The sequence below is a fragment of the Acipenser ruthenus genome, chromosome 27 (genome assembly GCF_902713425.1).
Source record: "Acipenser ruthenus chromosome 27, fAciRut3.2 maternal haplotype, whole genome shotgun sequence".
Taxonomy (NCBI): Eukaryota; Metazoa; Chordata; class Actinopteri; order Acipenseriformes; family Acipenseridae; genus Acipenser; species Acipenser ruthenus.
This window is the reverse complement of record NC_081215.1, coordinates 1,471,860-1,488,592: the sequence shown is the minus strand read 5'-3', so window position 1 is coordinate 1,488,592 and position 16,733 is coordinate 1,471,860. Positions and strand designations below refer to the sequence as shown.

General features: G+C 39.5%; 1 protein-coding gene across 9 annotated transcripts in view; it reads left to right on the top strand.

Moving 5' to 3' along the window:
• The window catches only part of LOC117425631 (1-phosphatidylinositol 4,5-bisphosphate phosphodiesterase eta-2), a 119,941-nt gene that overhangs the window by 64,006 nt on the left and 39,202 nt on the right, over positions 1-16,733 (top strand). For 2 of the 9 annotated variants that reach the window (XM_059001781.1, XM_059001782.1), the window contains exon 1: positions 11,728-12,540. The exons of 3 other annotated variants lie outside the window; for them this stretch is intronic. In XM_059001781.1, coding sequence (XP_058857764.1) covers positions 12,375-12,540 — 166 coding nt within the window. In that variant the 5' untranslated portion in view covers positions 11,728-12,374. Of the gene's footprint in view, positions 1-11,713; positions 12,541-16,733 lie in introns of those variants that run through there. 4 more of the 9 variants (XM_059001780.1, XM_059001776.1, XM_059001783.1 and 1 more) reach the window with 4 other exon arrangements.

The following is a 16,733-nucleotide window of genomic DNA, read 5'->3' as shown; positions in this document are numbered from 1 at the left end:
ATACCAAAGTACTTTTTGAAGGGCCTCAGTATTAGTGTAGAGATTTATTACAGATTTGCTGACTGGGTTTTAAAAGGCACACCTGTTGCAAATTGTAGAAAAATCAGCCAATTCCAGCACTTTTGCATGCCAAACATTTATACACTTGGCAGTACTGTACAGTATGCATACGCATTGGCGCTGAATACATTGGTACAGTAAATTAGATTATGCTCAATTGGACACTAGAACCAGCCATTACAAGTTTAGGGACAGCTTTCTGATAAGGTGTCAGAAATGACACTGGTTGATACCCTGTACAGTGCAAATGATCAGTCTCAGCTGCATTAAAAACACCACAGCTTTCTCCTCCTGGCTCTCTCCCTCTCTCCTGCCGAGACTCAGCCCCAGAGCAGACGATGCCATTTGTATATGTTAACAAGCTGGATAACCCATCTGTCACTTTGAGACAGAGTGCTGTCTGGAGGACAGCACGCCCAGGATGAGTGCTGTAATGCGTGGGATCTTTAAAGTGCTGTTTTTAGCATCGAAGGCAGCGATATGACTTGAGATCATAGGATCTGTCTCGCTTGCCTGATCATTCCCTGTGATCTCTCCCTCGTAATGCATATCGCCAGAGCCAGCCTTGGCTCTTTTAAATAAGACAAAAGAAACTACAGATAAAAAGTCTGCCTCTTCTGGGCTGTCAATACCAGTGAAGTTGAAAGCTAGAATTTCTCAACATTATAAAATGCGATTGCTGGAAGTTTACAAGTTAATAACAAATGCAGGTTCTAGCATCAAATGGAGATGCGGGAGCTGGATTTGAAATACTGCTCTTGGTTAAAAGCAAGTGAATAGAGATTAATAAGAAAGATGACAGGGTTAAGGTAAACAAACCGCCCACTATTCATTGACAGGTGAGGGCTGAATGAGCTGGATCCAGATTCCCACTTCCCCATCCGACCAACCTGACAAGGCTAATTTATTACAAAAACACATGCTGTCAGTCATCTATTCGATTTTAATAACTGACAGTCGCTGAAATTATACATATTCAATGCAGCTGTAAGAACAGGTTCATCTGTAAAAAAAATAAAAAGTTATATATAAGCACAGGGATGAAAATAAGACTTATTGCACGAGCTTAGCAGTCACAATGTATAGGTAACAAGCTCAGGTGTGTCTAATTAAACTCATAGTAAAAACCAGGAATGGGTCAAACTGCAATGCAATGGGAGTCTTATTTCCATCCCTGAAGCAGTCTATTAACATGGAGAAACCATAAGCATTATGGGACCACTGGATCCAGAACTAAAAACAGTGTGTGTCCATGTCAGTGCTATCATGTGTGTATTGGGCCATATTGTACAACTGTGAAACTATTCATATGGTAAAATATGCTATCAATGCCACATGCTTTAGCTATTTTAGTTCTCATCTTTGCCGTTTAAAAGCTCCTTCCATTTCCCTTATTGTACTTCAGTTTGCTAGGCAGATGACAACTAAAAAAGGAAAATAATGAAGGAGAATAAAAACCAAAGAAGGTTTTTCAGGTGCAATGATTCATGTAGCTGTCTGAATCGATGCACCTGAACAATCTTGTGGCCTTTGTTTTCCTCTGCAGGTATATTTTTCATGGATCCCACTGCACAGGTGCCACTTCTAATAACACTGAGGGAAATGTGAAGTGCAGCTTTGACAGTCCAAACAGAATAAACAAACCAATACAAATATGTATATATATAATTGGAAGTTAGGTCAAGCCTTTGCAATTTGAGCTACAATCGTATCTAACATGACTGTCTGTCTGTGTTATTCAACCTGAATCTTACACAGCCCCCTAACTGTATGCTTTTTAATTTACAGTTAAATAAGAATAATTAAACAGCACAGCTAATTTTAATGAGACGTCATCACAAACACATTCATCGATTTAAATAGAAGTAAATTAGTGTAATTACCATGGTATCAAAAGCCTATAAATACCACACATATAACACACTTTCTCTTGACAAAGGTATGTTAAACATACTGAAATGTTGAGAAGTTGGCTCTTTCTAATATATATATTAGAAATATATATATATATTATATATATTAGGGCAGCTGGCTCTTTGAGCTAAAATATATATATATATATATATATATATATATATATATATATATATATATATATAGACTGTAGGGTAGTTCTCTTTTCTTTGTTTCCTGTGCTGAGAGCTATCCCCAGGGGCAGTCTTCAGTTGGGCTCTATTGACAGGCAGTGATGGAACGGCTCTTGGATCTGTCCTGACCTTTGACACCACACAGGTGAAAACAACAGAGACTCCTGTCAAAACACCATCTCTGTGACTGATGACAATGTATAATTCGAGGACAACGTGTCATAAATGTTACATTTATTTCACAGAAATAAAAAAATAAACTGTTTTGATCGCTCAAAAAAAGTTATTGCATGTTTGATTGATTTGATCAAATGTGAAAGACAAGTACATGATGGTGGACGCACTATAGAGAAATATTTGGGACAATTAAAATAGAAGCAGGAACAGATGCAGTTAACCAAAAACGTTTCTGTGTATTTTTTTTAGTATGATATCTTCGAGTTATGTGAGCGGGGAATGATTTGACCTTTTAGAAACCCTTCTATTAGACGGCTTATTAACCCCTTAAAGATTAGGTGTTTTAGGACTGTCGCCAGCATTCTCTCTTACATCATGTTTCATAATATATAGAAACGTAAGCTGAACACAACCAAAGGAGATGCATTGCAAAGCTACTATAGAGTAGATGGCAGCCGGTGTACACCTAGATACATCGACCAAAGGAAAAGGATACAGCCTACAGCAGACTGGATATACGGGTCCTCAAAGTGTTCATGTGCTATAAGCATATGCCCAGTGCTCAATCATGCATTCTCTTTCCACAGACGAACACAAGTCAATACTGTTAAAAATGCTGAACTTTTTCAACTTTTTTTACTCTTGCTGTCACACTAGTTTAATTCGGTGTCGCTAAGATGATCCTCGTTATATCATCAGCGCCCCTTCGAAGTGTCAGCAGAAGAGCTCTCCTTAACAATTTGCTGCTGAAAAAATAAATTAATAGGACTGTCAATCTCTCCGGTTGTGCAGTTTCTATCATATGTAACTGAGCAGATATTTTATTACATCTTCATGTTATCTTTTTTATTTTCTCAGGTTGTACAACTCCGTGAGGGCATATACCATTATCTCAAATGATATTGCCTGCTTATACAGTCTCGGTATGTTTTAGTTTTGTTTTTTTTTCATTACAGAACTCCTCAAAGTATTACTTCACTATCTGGGAAAAGGGCTTTGTTTAGTGGCTGCCTCTGGCACTGGGATGCCTTTTTTAAATGTGCTTTTATATAATTGGTTGTAGCTGGAGTGTATGGTACATATGAGCTCTCTTGTTTGTTTGTTTTTTTAACTTTGTACAGCGCTCTGGGATGCCATGGCATGAAGGGCGCTATATAAAAATACATTTGTATTGTATTGTATTGCATTGTATTGTATTGTCCCTGATCAACAGTATGACTACTGTTATTGCACGAGGATATAGGTGACCTACTGTACAGAAAAAACAGACCATAGAAGCCATAAGTATGGGTGCATCTTATATAGTGCATTGCAAAACTGCGATCAGCATTGAAGTGTTTTATATTCATCCAGTTTCATATATTTTCTAGCACAGCAAAGAACAAATCATCTTGATCAAATTAAAGTTCTTCTTCTTCTTCATCTTCATCATCTTCATCTTCATCTTCATCTTCATCTTCATCTTCATCTTCTTCTTCTTCTTCTTCTTCTTCTTCTTCTTCTTCTTCTTCTTCTTCTTCTTCTAAAGGCATAAGCCATCCATCCACCATAAAGGATGCCACAAAACAAGATTAAACTAGCCCTCCTCTTGAAGAAGATACAGGCTCTCTCCACCCATTAGTTTCCTAAATAATACAGTGCTAATACTACTTCACGTGGGCTCTATTAAGGGAATTGGATCTGGCTCTCTGCAAACAGTGACTCAAGCTTCATCTGCAGCTGTTATTGCTGTAATCTGCATCTCTGCAGGTATCACCACGAGACAATACAGTGATTACTGGGAGACAGCTATCCGCAGGCAATTTTATGACCCCTTTAATTATATTTTATTACAACATAATGTTCCCTTACACAGCATGTTACTATTACCTGATAGCTTTATAATTATTACTTTTTTTTTGTTCCAGCCACATGCATCTTAATCAACTGTGATATTTAATGGTGTTTAAAAAGGTTTATGGTTATATAAATGTGGCCAGGGAAAATAAATAACATATACAGTATAAAGAGCGTCAATGGGATTTGAGCATTGACAGTGTTGTCATGCCCGACATCCTATTTCATTCTAGGTTTGAGGTTTAAATATTTGGATTATGTTTTAGCAAGGCAGTGGGTCCTTACGTAACTGTTCAAACAAGATGACGGCAACGAAGCCCATGAAAAAAATAACCCCTTTAAAAGAAGAATGTGCGCTATTCTTTAATGACGTCACGAGTTTAAGTGTGATGACGTCTTCTGAACGCCCTTCACGTTATCTTGTCACTGAGCATGCGTGCCAAGTACTTTTTTTTTTCTCAAGCAGTAGGATACAACAGTTGAAACAATCTAAGCGGTTCAATTGTTATTTCCTTTGATGCAGTAGCAGCGCTAAGTTTGTGAGACAAATTATTACCGACCAACCCTATGTTTTTAAAATAGTTTTAATAATTACTTGTTTTGCGGTTAGTGTCAAACCAGCAGCAGTAAAATGTGAACAGGTATCTGCAATCGCTTTTGTAATGTAGCAAGGTCATATTATCGAAGCTACAGGAACCAAGGGTAAAATCTAGATACGTTTTTAAATTTAGAATCACGGGTCTGACCTGTTTTAAAGTACAAGTTACACGTCTTACCCGCAGCGGTGATCTTCAAATTTAACAAAGACACTTACATATATTAACTTTGACTGCAGCTTGGGTCATTCATAATATATATACTTTTTTTAAAAGAAAAAAACAACAACAAACAAAACAAAACAATACAGAGCGATGACTGCCCCCTCCAGGTAGTCGCTGGGTGGTAATGAGCACCGGTGTCACTGTCAGTGTGGAAGACGATCTGTGGGGGCAGGACCTGCCAAGTTACCAACAATGCAGGATGTACTGGCCATCGTTTCCATGGAGAAAGAAGCTAGCCCAGTCCAGGAGAAACAACGTCGCGTGGCAAGGTAAATACACAGTCCATGCACAGCTACAGTGAATATGCAGTTATTATACTGTGCAACTTAAGACCTCTAGTTTTCACTCAAAAGCTCACAGTTTTCAGTTTTATAAACTCCATTGCTGTTTTCGATTTAAAATCTATAGGCTACTCGGTGTTATTAGCATAGCGTTTTGTGAGACAAATAACACCATTGTATCGGAAGCCTGTATACGTGCTTATAGACAGTGTATTACTTTCTGTTTGAGTCGTTTCCCATCCCCATAGTTAACAGTATTATCCTTCCTGTATATGACACAACGCTGAATAATTGTAACCACCCTAGGCCTAAGCAACATTCGGGGTGAAGTTTACCATCTGCATTTAGGCGTTAGTATCTTCGTGCAGCCAGTGTTTTCATAGCATTTAGGAATTGAGTTCACTGCTGTTCGTGTTGGGACCCGGCCAGGTGATGACAAACGAAATGGGTTACTGAAGCAGGCTGGCTGCTTATGTTTATTAGTGGTAGCTCAGTGCTCACCGTATGTTTCAGCTGTTTGGGGTCTTGCACACAGCCGTGCTTGCAGAGCCGCACACATGCCCGTGCATGCTGGACCTCTGTCATTTCAACCTGTGCGCCTTCAATGTCTGTCTTCGAAACTCCAGTAAAACACGCTTTCAGGACACCTTTGTATAGCCCCGACCTTCAATATTCAAGTATCTCTCTAATAAGACCAAACAAGCTAAACTTCAAGCTTTAAATTGTATGCAATTTACAAACACGCCGCCTAGTTGGCTTTTGAGTCATGTGACTCGCTACAGCAGCAGACCAGCCTGCACGGAGCAATGAGCGGCGTCTTAAAATATTTGCAATATGTCTTGCTCGAGTTTGACAACCTTGATCTGTGTTCTAATTCTGTGCTTCAGTTATGTGTTGGCTGCCTAAGCTCTTTGGGTGTTTTGGCTCTTGGTTAGATTTGCTTACAAATTAGTTTTGATCCCTGCCACTTCTTTGATTAGCCTGCTGTGTGTATAATTCCTTCTTGCAATGTGAATGAAGCAGAGTGAACCCAGGGTCTGGAGATGTGTAGATCCTATTCCCAGTCACATGTTACTGTAGATGAGCACTGCAGGCTCAGATCAGTAACTAAATATTGTGACCATGTTAACCCATTAATTGCCATCATCCTCATTTGAGGACAGGCTACTTTGTAAATTGTTTGGAGCATTTTTAACTGGCATCTAACTTATTTTAATGTTCTCTTTAATTGTATTGTTATGATAATTTACTCGAATTTTGCATTGAGCAATGCCAACATAAGAAGCTACCACTTTATATAAAGTAATACAACCGCGATTTATGTATATCTAATCTAATTCGTACTGCTTGGGATCATGTTTTGAATACAGCAAGCTGAATACTTATTGTAGCCCTTAAATGCATTTAGTTTCAAAACCAAATGCAGGGTGACTGAAGCCCTTATCTACAGGTATTTTAATCAACTGTACTGCAGCACGCATAGACTGTAAAATGCAAAAGTTGATTAAAAATGTTCCACATTCCTTTCGGAATGATAATTAAAGCTGCGAGTTATAATTGCATGAGCCCTTGGAATAAATAATAAAAAAAAAATGTCTAAGATAGCGAGTAATGAGGGGATGATTAATAAAACAAGCCTTCCTCCAGGTCATTTATACATGTAAGCTGAGAATAAAGTAATTATGATCAAAATGAGACTTATTAAACAAAGCCATGCAGTCTGAACAGAACTGCTGATATGATCAGGATCATCAGTTAATTTCTTTTTTTAATGGTCAAGCTGTATCTTATGGAGTGGTTATTCATGGACATTTAATGGTTTGTATTTGGGAGGAGGGGTAATAGACAGGAATGTAGTTGAGTAAAGGGAAGTTAATTGAAGAAATCCATTGCTCGGCTTAAAACTGCTGTTCAGCATTTGAGAGGAGTGTTTGTTGTAATGAAACCGTAACTATGTCTGTCTTTTAACATATTCATATATGTTTGTATTTGCATGAGTATGCATGTGTGTGTGGGTTTGTGTATGTACGTGTATACAGAATATATGTGTATGTAGATAGATTTCTGTATTATTTCTGGATGGATGGTTGTAATTATTTTATTGCACTGTTGAGATGTACCTGTGCTGGCCCTGCAGGCACAAAGTGAATAACCTCAAAGAATGCAGTGGTGTTCGGAAGCTGTGATGTGTTCATTAGGGTGGCGCGGTATTGGAGTGGGGAAACACGCTGCTTTGTCAACAGTTTAATTCAGGAATTTGCATTACCCTCGTTCATGTTCATATGAAAATCATTTTGAAGAAAAAAAAATTAAACAATGCTTCCATTTCATTTCTCATTAAGGACGCAAGTGGATAATAAATCAGGTTTGTTTCCATGCTGTTTCGAAGGAGAAAAACAAACCTCATTCATTCTTCAGTTTGTTAATGCGTGACGCAAGCTCTCCAGCTCTGTATTCCATCTTTATTTATTTTTTTGCTCTCAAAAAATATATTAATCTCTATGCACAGTGTACCATTTACAAAGACAGATTTTTTTTTTTCCAACAAGATATAATCGAGTGAACTTCAGAATTCACACTTCCATTGGGGAAAGGAGAGTATTGCCTTCCACATCTCCTGGCTTTGCAACCATAATCCTATGATATGTAATGGCACTGCAGAAGGAAGGGCTATATATTTCACACTTTCAAACTGGAGGATGGTATGTAGAAGGAGACACAGTACATACAGTCCTTTATAACGCTGTAGTCGGGAGCCGTGGTAAAGAGACCGTGCTGTTTGTGTTCCGCCTTATACACGAGAATACTAGCGTTAGTGTAATGGCATTATGGGGCAAATGGAAGCCATGACCGTACTGTCTTATAACCTGTTCCACAATGTAAAGGGGGAGCACTGTGTGTTTAACCCTGAAATTGAAATCACATGCTTTTTATGCATGGGATTAATTCAAGACCTCATCTGAGTAGCAGTTCAGGGATGGCTAAGCACTGCAATATGAAATGGCTCAAAATGCCAAGCAGTGCAAGTCTTACATTATACCTTCTTTGGGCCCAGTTCAGTTACATTTTGGCTAGGAAAAGATGTTTTTAAAACCTTTCTCAACGTAATTGAATATGTCCCCCTTTTTTTGCACCTAAAACCACTTTGTGGTGTTTTCATTGACCTTCGATTCAAATGGGATTGATTGTGGAATATTGTAAATGTCAAAGAAAAAAAATATCCCGGGATGGAAATAAGACTACTATTGCTTCGAAGTTTTACTACGAGCTTGATTAGCCCCAGCGTGTAGGTAATGTCAGGTGTCTTATTAAACTCCAAGAATAGATCAAATTACTATTCAATGGGAGTCTTGTTTCCATCCCTGATACCACAAACATGATTTTTTGCACATCTCTACTCTAGAAGTCTGTAACTTTGAAGAGGGGTTAAATGGCTGTTGTGTGCTGGAAATAAAAAAGGCAGCAGGTTTTTAATTGCTCTTGTCAGTGGTTAACTCTCCTCTCCTCTCTGTTTGCGTGGGAGCTTGATAGGCAGCATAGGTTGGCACACACACACACGACACCAGCAGTCAAATAGGCAGCAGGGAGGCAGGTGGTTAAACAGGGATAAATAAGGAGTCTAACTGTGGAGTTATCATCTTAATCCTCTCCTTCCCAGCCGCTGGAGTTCAGCAGTAATTTAAGCCAACTTGTATTTATATATACACACGCAGGCACTTCTGCCCCAGCGTCCTTAATTTCATTGCGTGCTGTTTCATATAATCTTCACACCCTTTCTGAGACGTTCCCCTGAGACCTAAAGCTGATCTGTGCCTCTGGTAGAAAATCTCAGGTTTGTAGGATTATTCTGCAGCCACTTCTAGAAGGGGACAATAAAAAAAAGTATTGCAAGAACGAGTAAGTTAGCTGCCTTTCGTTTCACGTCTTGTCTGTGTTTCAGTCAGTTTACACCTGCAGTCACATTTTAAAAGGTTAGATGCCTTTGTTGTTTCAATGCCTATGGGGTTTTTTTTTTAAATTTATATTCATCTGCCTAGGAACAGCTGTTCCTGTAGTTAGGCATTTATCAAACAGAATAATTTAATACTTTGTAGTAATAGCTTGCTGGCGCTTTGTAAAGCACACTCTCACAATCTTATTAAAGCATTGAGAAGTGGGTATTTTTTTTTTCTCTGGTCCCTGCACTGTCGTGGGCTGCCTGTATAAGGAAGTACTAACTTGGTAACAGCTAACTCCAAACCGTGATCCTCTGCACTCTCTGAAATGTATTTCAAGAAGAAACCGTTTGAACAACTGCTCAGTTCCTTGTGTACCTTAAGGGCTAAGAGGACATACAGCTTACATACCCCTGACCCTCTAACATGAGCAACAATTAACCACATAGCTAGTAAAGCTAGATCCACTGACTGTTGAGAGAGGACATCACTCTTCTGATAACCAGGCTAGTGGCAGGGCTTGGTTTGCCCAGATTATGACAGTATAGGATTCTGATCCAGTTTATAGTAACACACCCCTTCTCTTCTTCGTGGGTGTGAGCTTTAATGTTCTCAGAGTAGATTGGATTATGGCAATCAATTGAGTTTTACGAAGAAGATGAAACTGCTTGCAAAAGGTTTTATGCAACATTTCTTTTTATCATGGAAGTCCGCTTTTTAATATAGGATGAATGGATTGCTGTCCACTTCTCATCGTTACCTTTAGAAAGAAGGTTCTCTGAAATGACAGGAACATTAGACCTGCTGTAATGATTATATTTATTACATTCAGAGTGATGTGCCATACTGTATCCACAATAATGAATAAATCACACAGCCTAGTCAGACGTGGTCACTTTTGCAAAGATTCCTCCAGAGATAGTCTGGTGATTTGTGAAATGTTCCCTGCAATTGAACGTACAATATCCGGTACTTCTGCTTGTGTTGTGAAGAGACAATATGTGACTGGGGGTGAAAGAAAATGACTTCAAATATATATTTTCAGTCCACAAAGCTGCATGAAAGGCTGTTATCATTGACCCTACAGCTGAAGTGAGCATTTTCTGTTGCCTGCTGAATGCTTTGTAAAGGGATTATTCTGTAGCTTGGTGCATGTACAGTTGGCTTTATGTACTACAGGTAACAGATGCTATGCAGTGTTCTGTGGAGGACTCGCTTGCCTTACTTTCTGCATCATCGCCCACGTCTTTGTATAACCACCATCGAACCAGCGGGGCTTGGAATTGTGTCCATTGCATTTGCAAGCTGCTTTTATCCAAGCCGAACCATCTCTCTCTGTCTCTTTTTAAAAATCATTTTTAGCAAGATTCTTCAGCCTTGTATTATAATTCCTGGTTCACACTACAGAATGAATCTTACAGGACATGTGTTATATTGATCCTGTATTGTTGTATGAAATATATTATAAATGAATGAGTTTTGTTGCACAGCTGCTAAGTGCCAGCCTCTGGTTTGATATGCGCATTCAGTGGTTAAAGTGGGACAGTCAGGATGTGCTTTGATTTTTAGTACCGTTTTATTTTAATTTGATTTGTTTCCCTTCAAAGAAAAAAGCTGGAAAGAGGCCCAGGTTTTTCCCAGAACAAATCTCATGAGACTGCCAGATGTCTCCTAATGTGCGGTTTCCTGAGGTGAGCTGTGTAGGTGTCCTGATCTCCCTTTCAGTGCCAGAGAACTGATTTAATAAGACCGAATCATTTCTGTGTTGCCAGTTTTGTCAGTTTTAAACATGGCTGTGTGTACAATTACAATTTTTTCAATATCAACAGCATTGCACTTGGCGCTTGGCCACACTCATTACTGTCACTGTGCGTTCAACTTAAGAACCCTAAAAAGCAGCTCTCATTACATAATGAATGCAAAGAGAGCATGTCTGTTCAGCTGTCGGCTTGTGCTGAAGGTTCTACTTTATTCCTCCCACACAAAGCGACTTGCAAGCAGCACAGATCTCGAAGATCCTCGTCTCACAATTGCGCTAATAATAGTACTGGATGTTTCCGGCAACACACGAAGGTCTAACAGCCAGTGCAACAACCAAATTGGCAAGCCTTTTTCGGTGTTGATTGAGTCCCCCGGGACATCTCTGACACTTGATGTTTTTGCAGGGTTTCACCTGAGCATTAATTATCACATGGTACTGCCAGACCTGGCAGGCACAGACAGAAAGAAAAACAATAGTCTACAATCTTAAGCAGCATCTATTTACAGGCAGAGGGTCTGAATCTATTCAGATTCAATGCTGTTCCCAATAGGGCAACTTTAGAGATGAAGAAGACTGCCTAATTGGACCCAGCAATATTTTAAATATATAGCGTCGTGCTTTTAGTTTTGGTGGTTATGCGCAAGACATAAATCCTTTTGCCTGGATAGGGCAGCAGCTTCAGCCCTGGATTACAGATTGAGCAGGATTTAGGATTTCAGACTGACATGTGCTGCTCTGTTTACCGTTCTTCAGTTTTTATTTCAAGCCCTGGCTGCCTTCAACGCAAAGCCACGCACCGCTACTGTGAAGCATTCATGTGAAATTCTAAAGAAAGCCTTGGAGGAAACTTAAAAGCAGCAGATGCTAAGCTACATACAACAAGGTCTATGTGTTTTTTTTCTTACTGGACCAATCGGTGGGGGAAACATGAGGGCGAGAGATTTTTCCATGATGTGGCGCAGCAGCTATGTAAAAGAGATCTCATTTTTTTCCATGTCTTTTTTCTTGAAAATGGAACAATAATTGATTCCAAGGTTGACACTGGGCTAGTGAATGAAAATTGATTTTTTTTTTTAAGCTTCCTTAGATTTCGGAGAACCAGACACCTTTTGGATAAATCATTTTTTCTGTTCAGTGTCTGGTTGGAGTAAGGACCATCGCCATGCACCTTGCTCGTCTATCTTTAAGTGATTACACTGTTTGATTACCACCCACTTGAATTCTGCATGTACAATTCTCTACTTAAATCAAAGCACTGAGTACTAAACAGGAATCTGCTGCAACAGCAGCAGTGTTTTCCTCATTCCATCCGTGTGGGGCTCTAAAAATATCTTTGGTCAGAATATGGCTGGTCGTTCTCAACGCTGAGCCAGTTTAACCCAGGAGGCGTTCAAGACGTTCTCTTTTTTTGGAATATGAGCGCCACCGCGATGTCATCGTCTCCTGCAAAGACGGCCTCGCCAGCTAGGATGCCTCTGCCCGCGCTGTGGCAGAAGACTTCCGTCTCACGGCTTGCCGAAGAGTTTTTCTGGATCGGTGGGAGTATTGTTGCGACCCCCAAGTGGAGAATGGGCCAGATCGGTAAGCTAACAATGAGAGGACTGTTTTAAACCTCTAAGCTTTCTCTTAGAATACACAGACATGATGCATGTTTAATGTTTATTCCTAAATAATCCCATACTAAGCTGGTGCTGACTGACGAATGCACCAGTAACATTTGGCACCCAATAACTTAATGTGTTATCTGTACAGAAAAACACATAACATTCACGCTTGCCTTTTAAAGATAAAGGATAACCACACTGTTACTACACAGCTGTTTTTCAGCATAAATGTGAGGAAAATGTAACATATTGCCATACTTTTCTGGGATTAGAAATAGATATGGACGGCAACTATTATTGACCCAAATGCCCCTCCTGTCCAAGCCAGACAGGAGTGGAAAATGACAATACTGTTCTCGCTGCATCATGTGTAGCTAGTCTAAGGATAATGTCAGAATTCGATTCGATGCAGTTTTTTGGTTGTGGGGTTGTTCCCTGTTACTGCATTTTGACGTGACTCCTGTGTATTAAGACACAATAAGTAGACTAGCGGTAACTTCTCTAACAGAGCGCAGGCCCTTTGCATTTGTCCAGATTCTTAGTAAGTCTGCCCCTTCTGGACTGTCCTGGCGAGGAGTCTGTGTGTCTGCGTGCTGTGGAATACTCGACTGCCGAAGATAACTGGCACTGTGATGACACTTGAAGTAAGCCAGCCATATGGGAAGCCGTTAACTGTTAAATGTATATATGGTTTGTGTCGCAGGTTTGAGTTCCCCACACTCTTGAGGAATTGCCTCTGTCCATGCTCCTATTCCCAGAACAAGTATGGGAAACCTTGGGAAACCGAGGGTTCAAAGTAACTCGGATGCTGGCGTTTGATGAAATGTGACGCTGCCCCTTTTGCCTCTTGATTGGATTTAGTTTACCCTGATGTTGCACCAGTTGATGGAATAATAAAGAACACTAGATGATTTTTGTTTAGCACCAGCATTCTTCTAGAAACCATGTGAAATAATAAGAAGCTTTTTTTTCATGGGAATCTTGCTTTTTATCCTCTTGATTTTATTTTTTGTAACGTTTCAATTTAGTATCTTCTAGCACACTATCTTAAAAATGTGTGTGTGTACGATTAACATCAGCAGTAGGAAGGATTTTGCAGATTGCTATACATTTAATATGTAGGTTTGTAGATATTTATAAATTCTCTTAAGGAAAAAAATCTGACTGCAGTTACAATAATTCATCTGCAGTAGGCAGCTCTTTCCTTCCACATCGTGCATTATACATTATACATCAAAGTGCATCTGTTCATCTGAAATTAGTTCACAACATGGCAAGTATGCAATATTAGATTCCATCATGCTTACTATTTTGGTATTAGCAGACTGACTCGTGGATGGTGCTTGGTGTGTAAAGCTCAGATTTATCCTCTTTTCGGTTTGTAAAGCATGCTTTTTTTTATTGATTTGAATGTTTTAATGAGTCCTGAGGGAGCAAACTTCAGACACGCTGACTTTTTCCTAGCTTCGAAAAATACAGATTTATTTTTTTCTTGTTGCCTTAACCCTGAACGGTTTCCATGGAAACTAGCTTAGACCTAGTAAAGGGGAAGTAGCTCTCGACGTACGAGTGCTTGTCAGAAGTACCACTGATCAGCGTAACGCTGCAGTAAAGACCCGTGTCATTTTCAGTGTCTGATTTGACTCCAAATCGCTCAGTAGAAGCTAGTGCAGGGATATGCTTGCCTGCAGTGTTGGCTTTCCTTAAGAACATTGCAGATCCAATATCACAGCAAGGCTCCTTCCCCATTGCTCCAACCTTCACCATGTGCCATCAAGATCTGCGACAGTTTCCTCATCCTGCTTCTGTAATGCACCTAGCAATCGACAAAGACAGCAAAGCAGATCTGCACACACAACCACCCCTTCCTCAACCAGCATCCTACAATTCCCAAGATCACTTAAACACTAGCAATGATTATGCACTGGAAGAAGAATAATCTGCGCTCCTAATCTAAATGCAGGAAGTTTCAGAACAGTTTATGCAGCCCAAGTCAGCAAACCGTACGTTAGAGAAATAATCGAGAAGCTATTCATATGGTAAGAAGTTATTCTCTAAGTGCTTGACTTGCCTGCCTTTACTCATTCTGTCTCTGGATCTTGAGAATTAGAATGCATTAAACTAATGGTATAGTCGTGCAGATATTTTTCAGTTTTAGTCTCTACAAGGTAGTATTGATTCTTTAGCAAGGAGCAGTTTTTAAAAGCTAAATGGGGTGGGGTCCAATTAGTTTGTAAAGTACAGGGTAAATCGGATGAATCAATCAAAACATATATTCTTTGTCATTGACCATTGAGGAGTGGGCAGGGAGTGTAATCAGACTTCCACACAGCTCCTGCATGGTGATGCTTGGTATATCCAATGCGATTTATTTTGAACGCCATCTCTCCCAAGCTGGTGATGAGACTCGGAATCTCAGCATAAAGAGCAGAGAGTTATTGCAGAGGGCATGTGCTTTGGTGCCTGATTTTAATATAATACTTTTGAGCATATTATGAACTGTTGATGCAACGGCATTGCAGAGTCCCCTGCGTGCACAATACCATGATTTTCCATTTGCAATTTGCTGCAAATTGAGAAGGCTATTAGGGAAGTAGAAATGGACATGCAGACTATGTACCCATGGGATCAGAATTATTTCAATGCATTCTAACATTGCACATAACTGAAACGCTTCCTAAATCGAACTCCTGACCCCTAATATTTGTGAGGCTGAACTGAAAGCTCGAATGAGTTGCACAATAAACAGTTTATCTTCATCGGCTTCCATGTGATGCCTTTATAATTGGTTGTCGCCGTTAAAATTTTAATGCCTCGGTGGCGATTTAAAAAACAAAATAAAGCAAGTAGTTTTAATTTCAGCTCGGTTTGTTCACAAGAATTGCAGCGTTCAATTATTTATAGACTCCTGGTCCAGGTTGCATGATATGAAGTGACAATGAAGCGAAGGCCCATGGATACAGATCTGGTTATTATATCGAACATGAGCTGCTTGGCATTAACAATGCTATGCAATTTTTTAATAGCTTTTCACACAAGCATTTTTTATCTGCATACTTACTGTAAGTCTTATTTCTCCGTTATCATGTATTGTTTCAATCAAGGATAATCTTTGTCATTTTAATAGGATGAGCTGAATATGCAAATGCAGTATATGTGTTTCTAATTTAATTTATGGACAGAATTATTTAGCTGATCCTTATTTAAGTATTGCGGATGGGGTGGCGGAGGAAGGATACAAATTTTAAATAGAGAAAGGGATTTCAGCCATTATAACAGGTCTGTCAGCCTGATATATTTTAAGCCTACTGATATCCGCTCTTTTTTTTTAAGCTGCTGGTGTTTTGAATAATTTTAAACCCAAAGATTCAACTGTTTTAAATTCGATAGACCAGGCCTGCCTGCCTTCCCATTTCCTTTTGTTTCCTTTGTCAATTCTTGTAAAACATTCTTCAACCCCAGCCAGCTGTTACGTCAGTTTCGTGACTTGAGGGCACCAGCAGTCCTATTTTCCTCTTGACCTGCTGTACCAATGTTTCATTTAATCTCTTGATTCCACGTGGAAGTAACTCTGACATGAGACTTACTGAACTGACTCATTGAAACCTACGGTCTGCCTGGCATTTCAGATAGCCCCGTGGATCAGTCAAAACGTAGCTGACATATTAATACAGGCTGGGTTGTGGACAACCGCCAGTTTGAAATGTTGCCATGGCAATAGTAATAGTTTTGGCGGTGTTTCCACTGGATGGCATTACTCTTTCTGCCGGAATACGCATTTTACACAGTAAAGTTCTAAAATGTTATAGAAGCCCCCTCACTTTGAGCTGTGACCGAAAAATCAGAACCCAGATGAAATTAAAAGACGTGCAATCTGTACTGTTTCTATTGTGGCACACATGCTATGAAAGTCTTCAATTCATTAACTGCATATGGGGAGCACAGCAGTTGGCATCAAGTTTGCCTTCATCATTAAAACACAAGTGCCAGACTCAAAGACTAATGAAAACAGCTGGTGCGGAGTTAGTAATGTCTTTTGGATATTGCAGTACAGTATCCGCCCGTCACATATCCTCCCTCATCGTTTATCCGCCATGATCAACCTCTTCAGCAACGTTAGTTTATTGAATAGAGAAGATTAGTTTAGAGATTGTAGATCTAGCAAAGTTT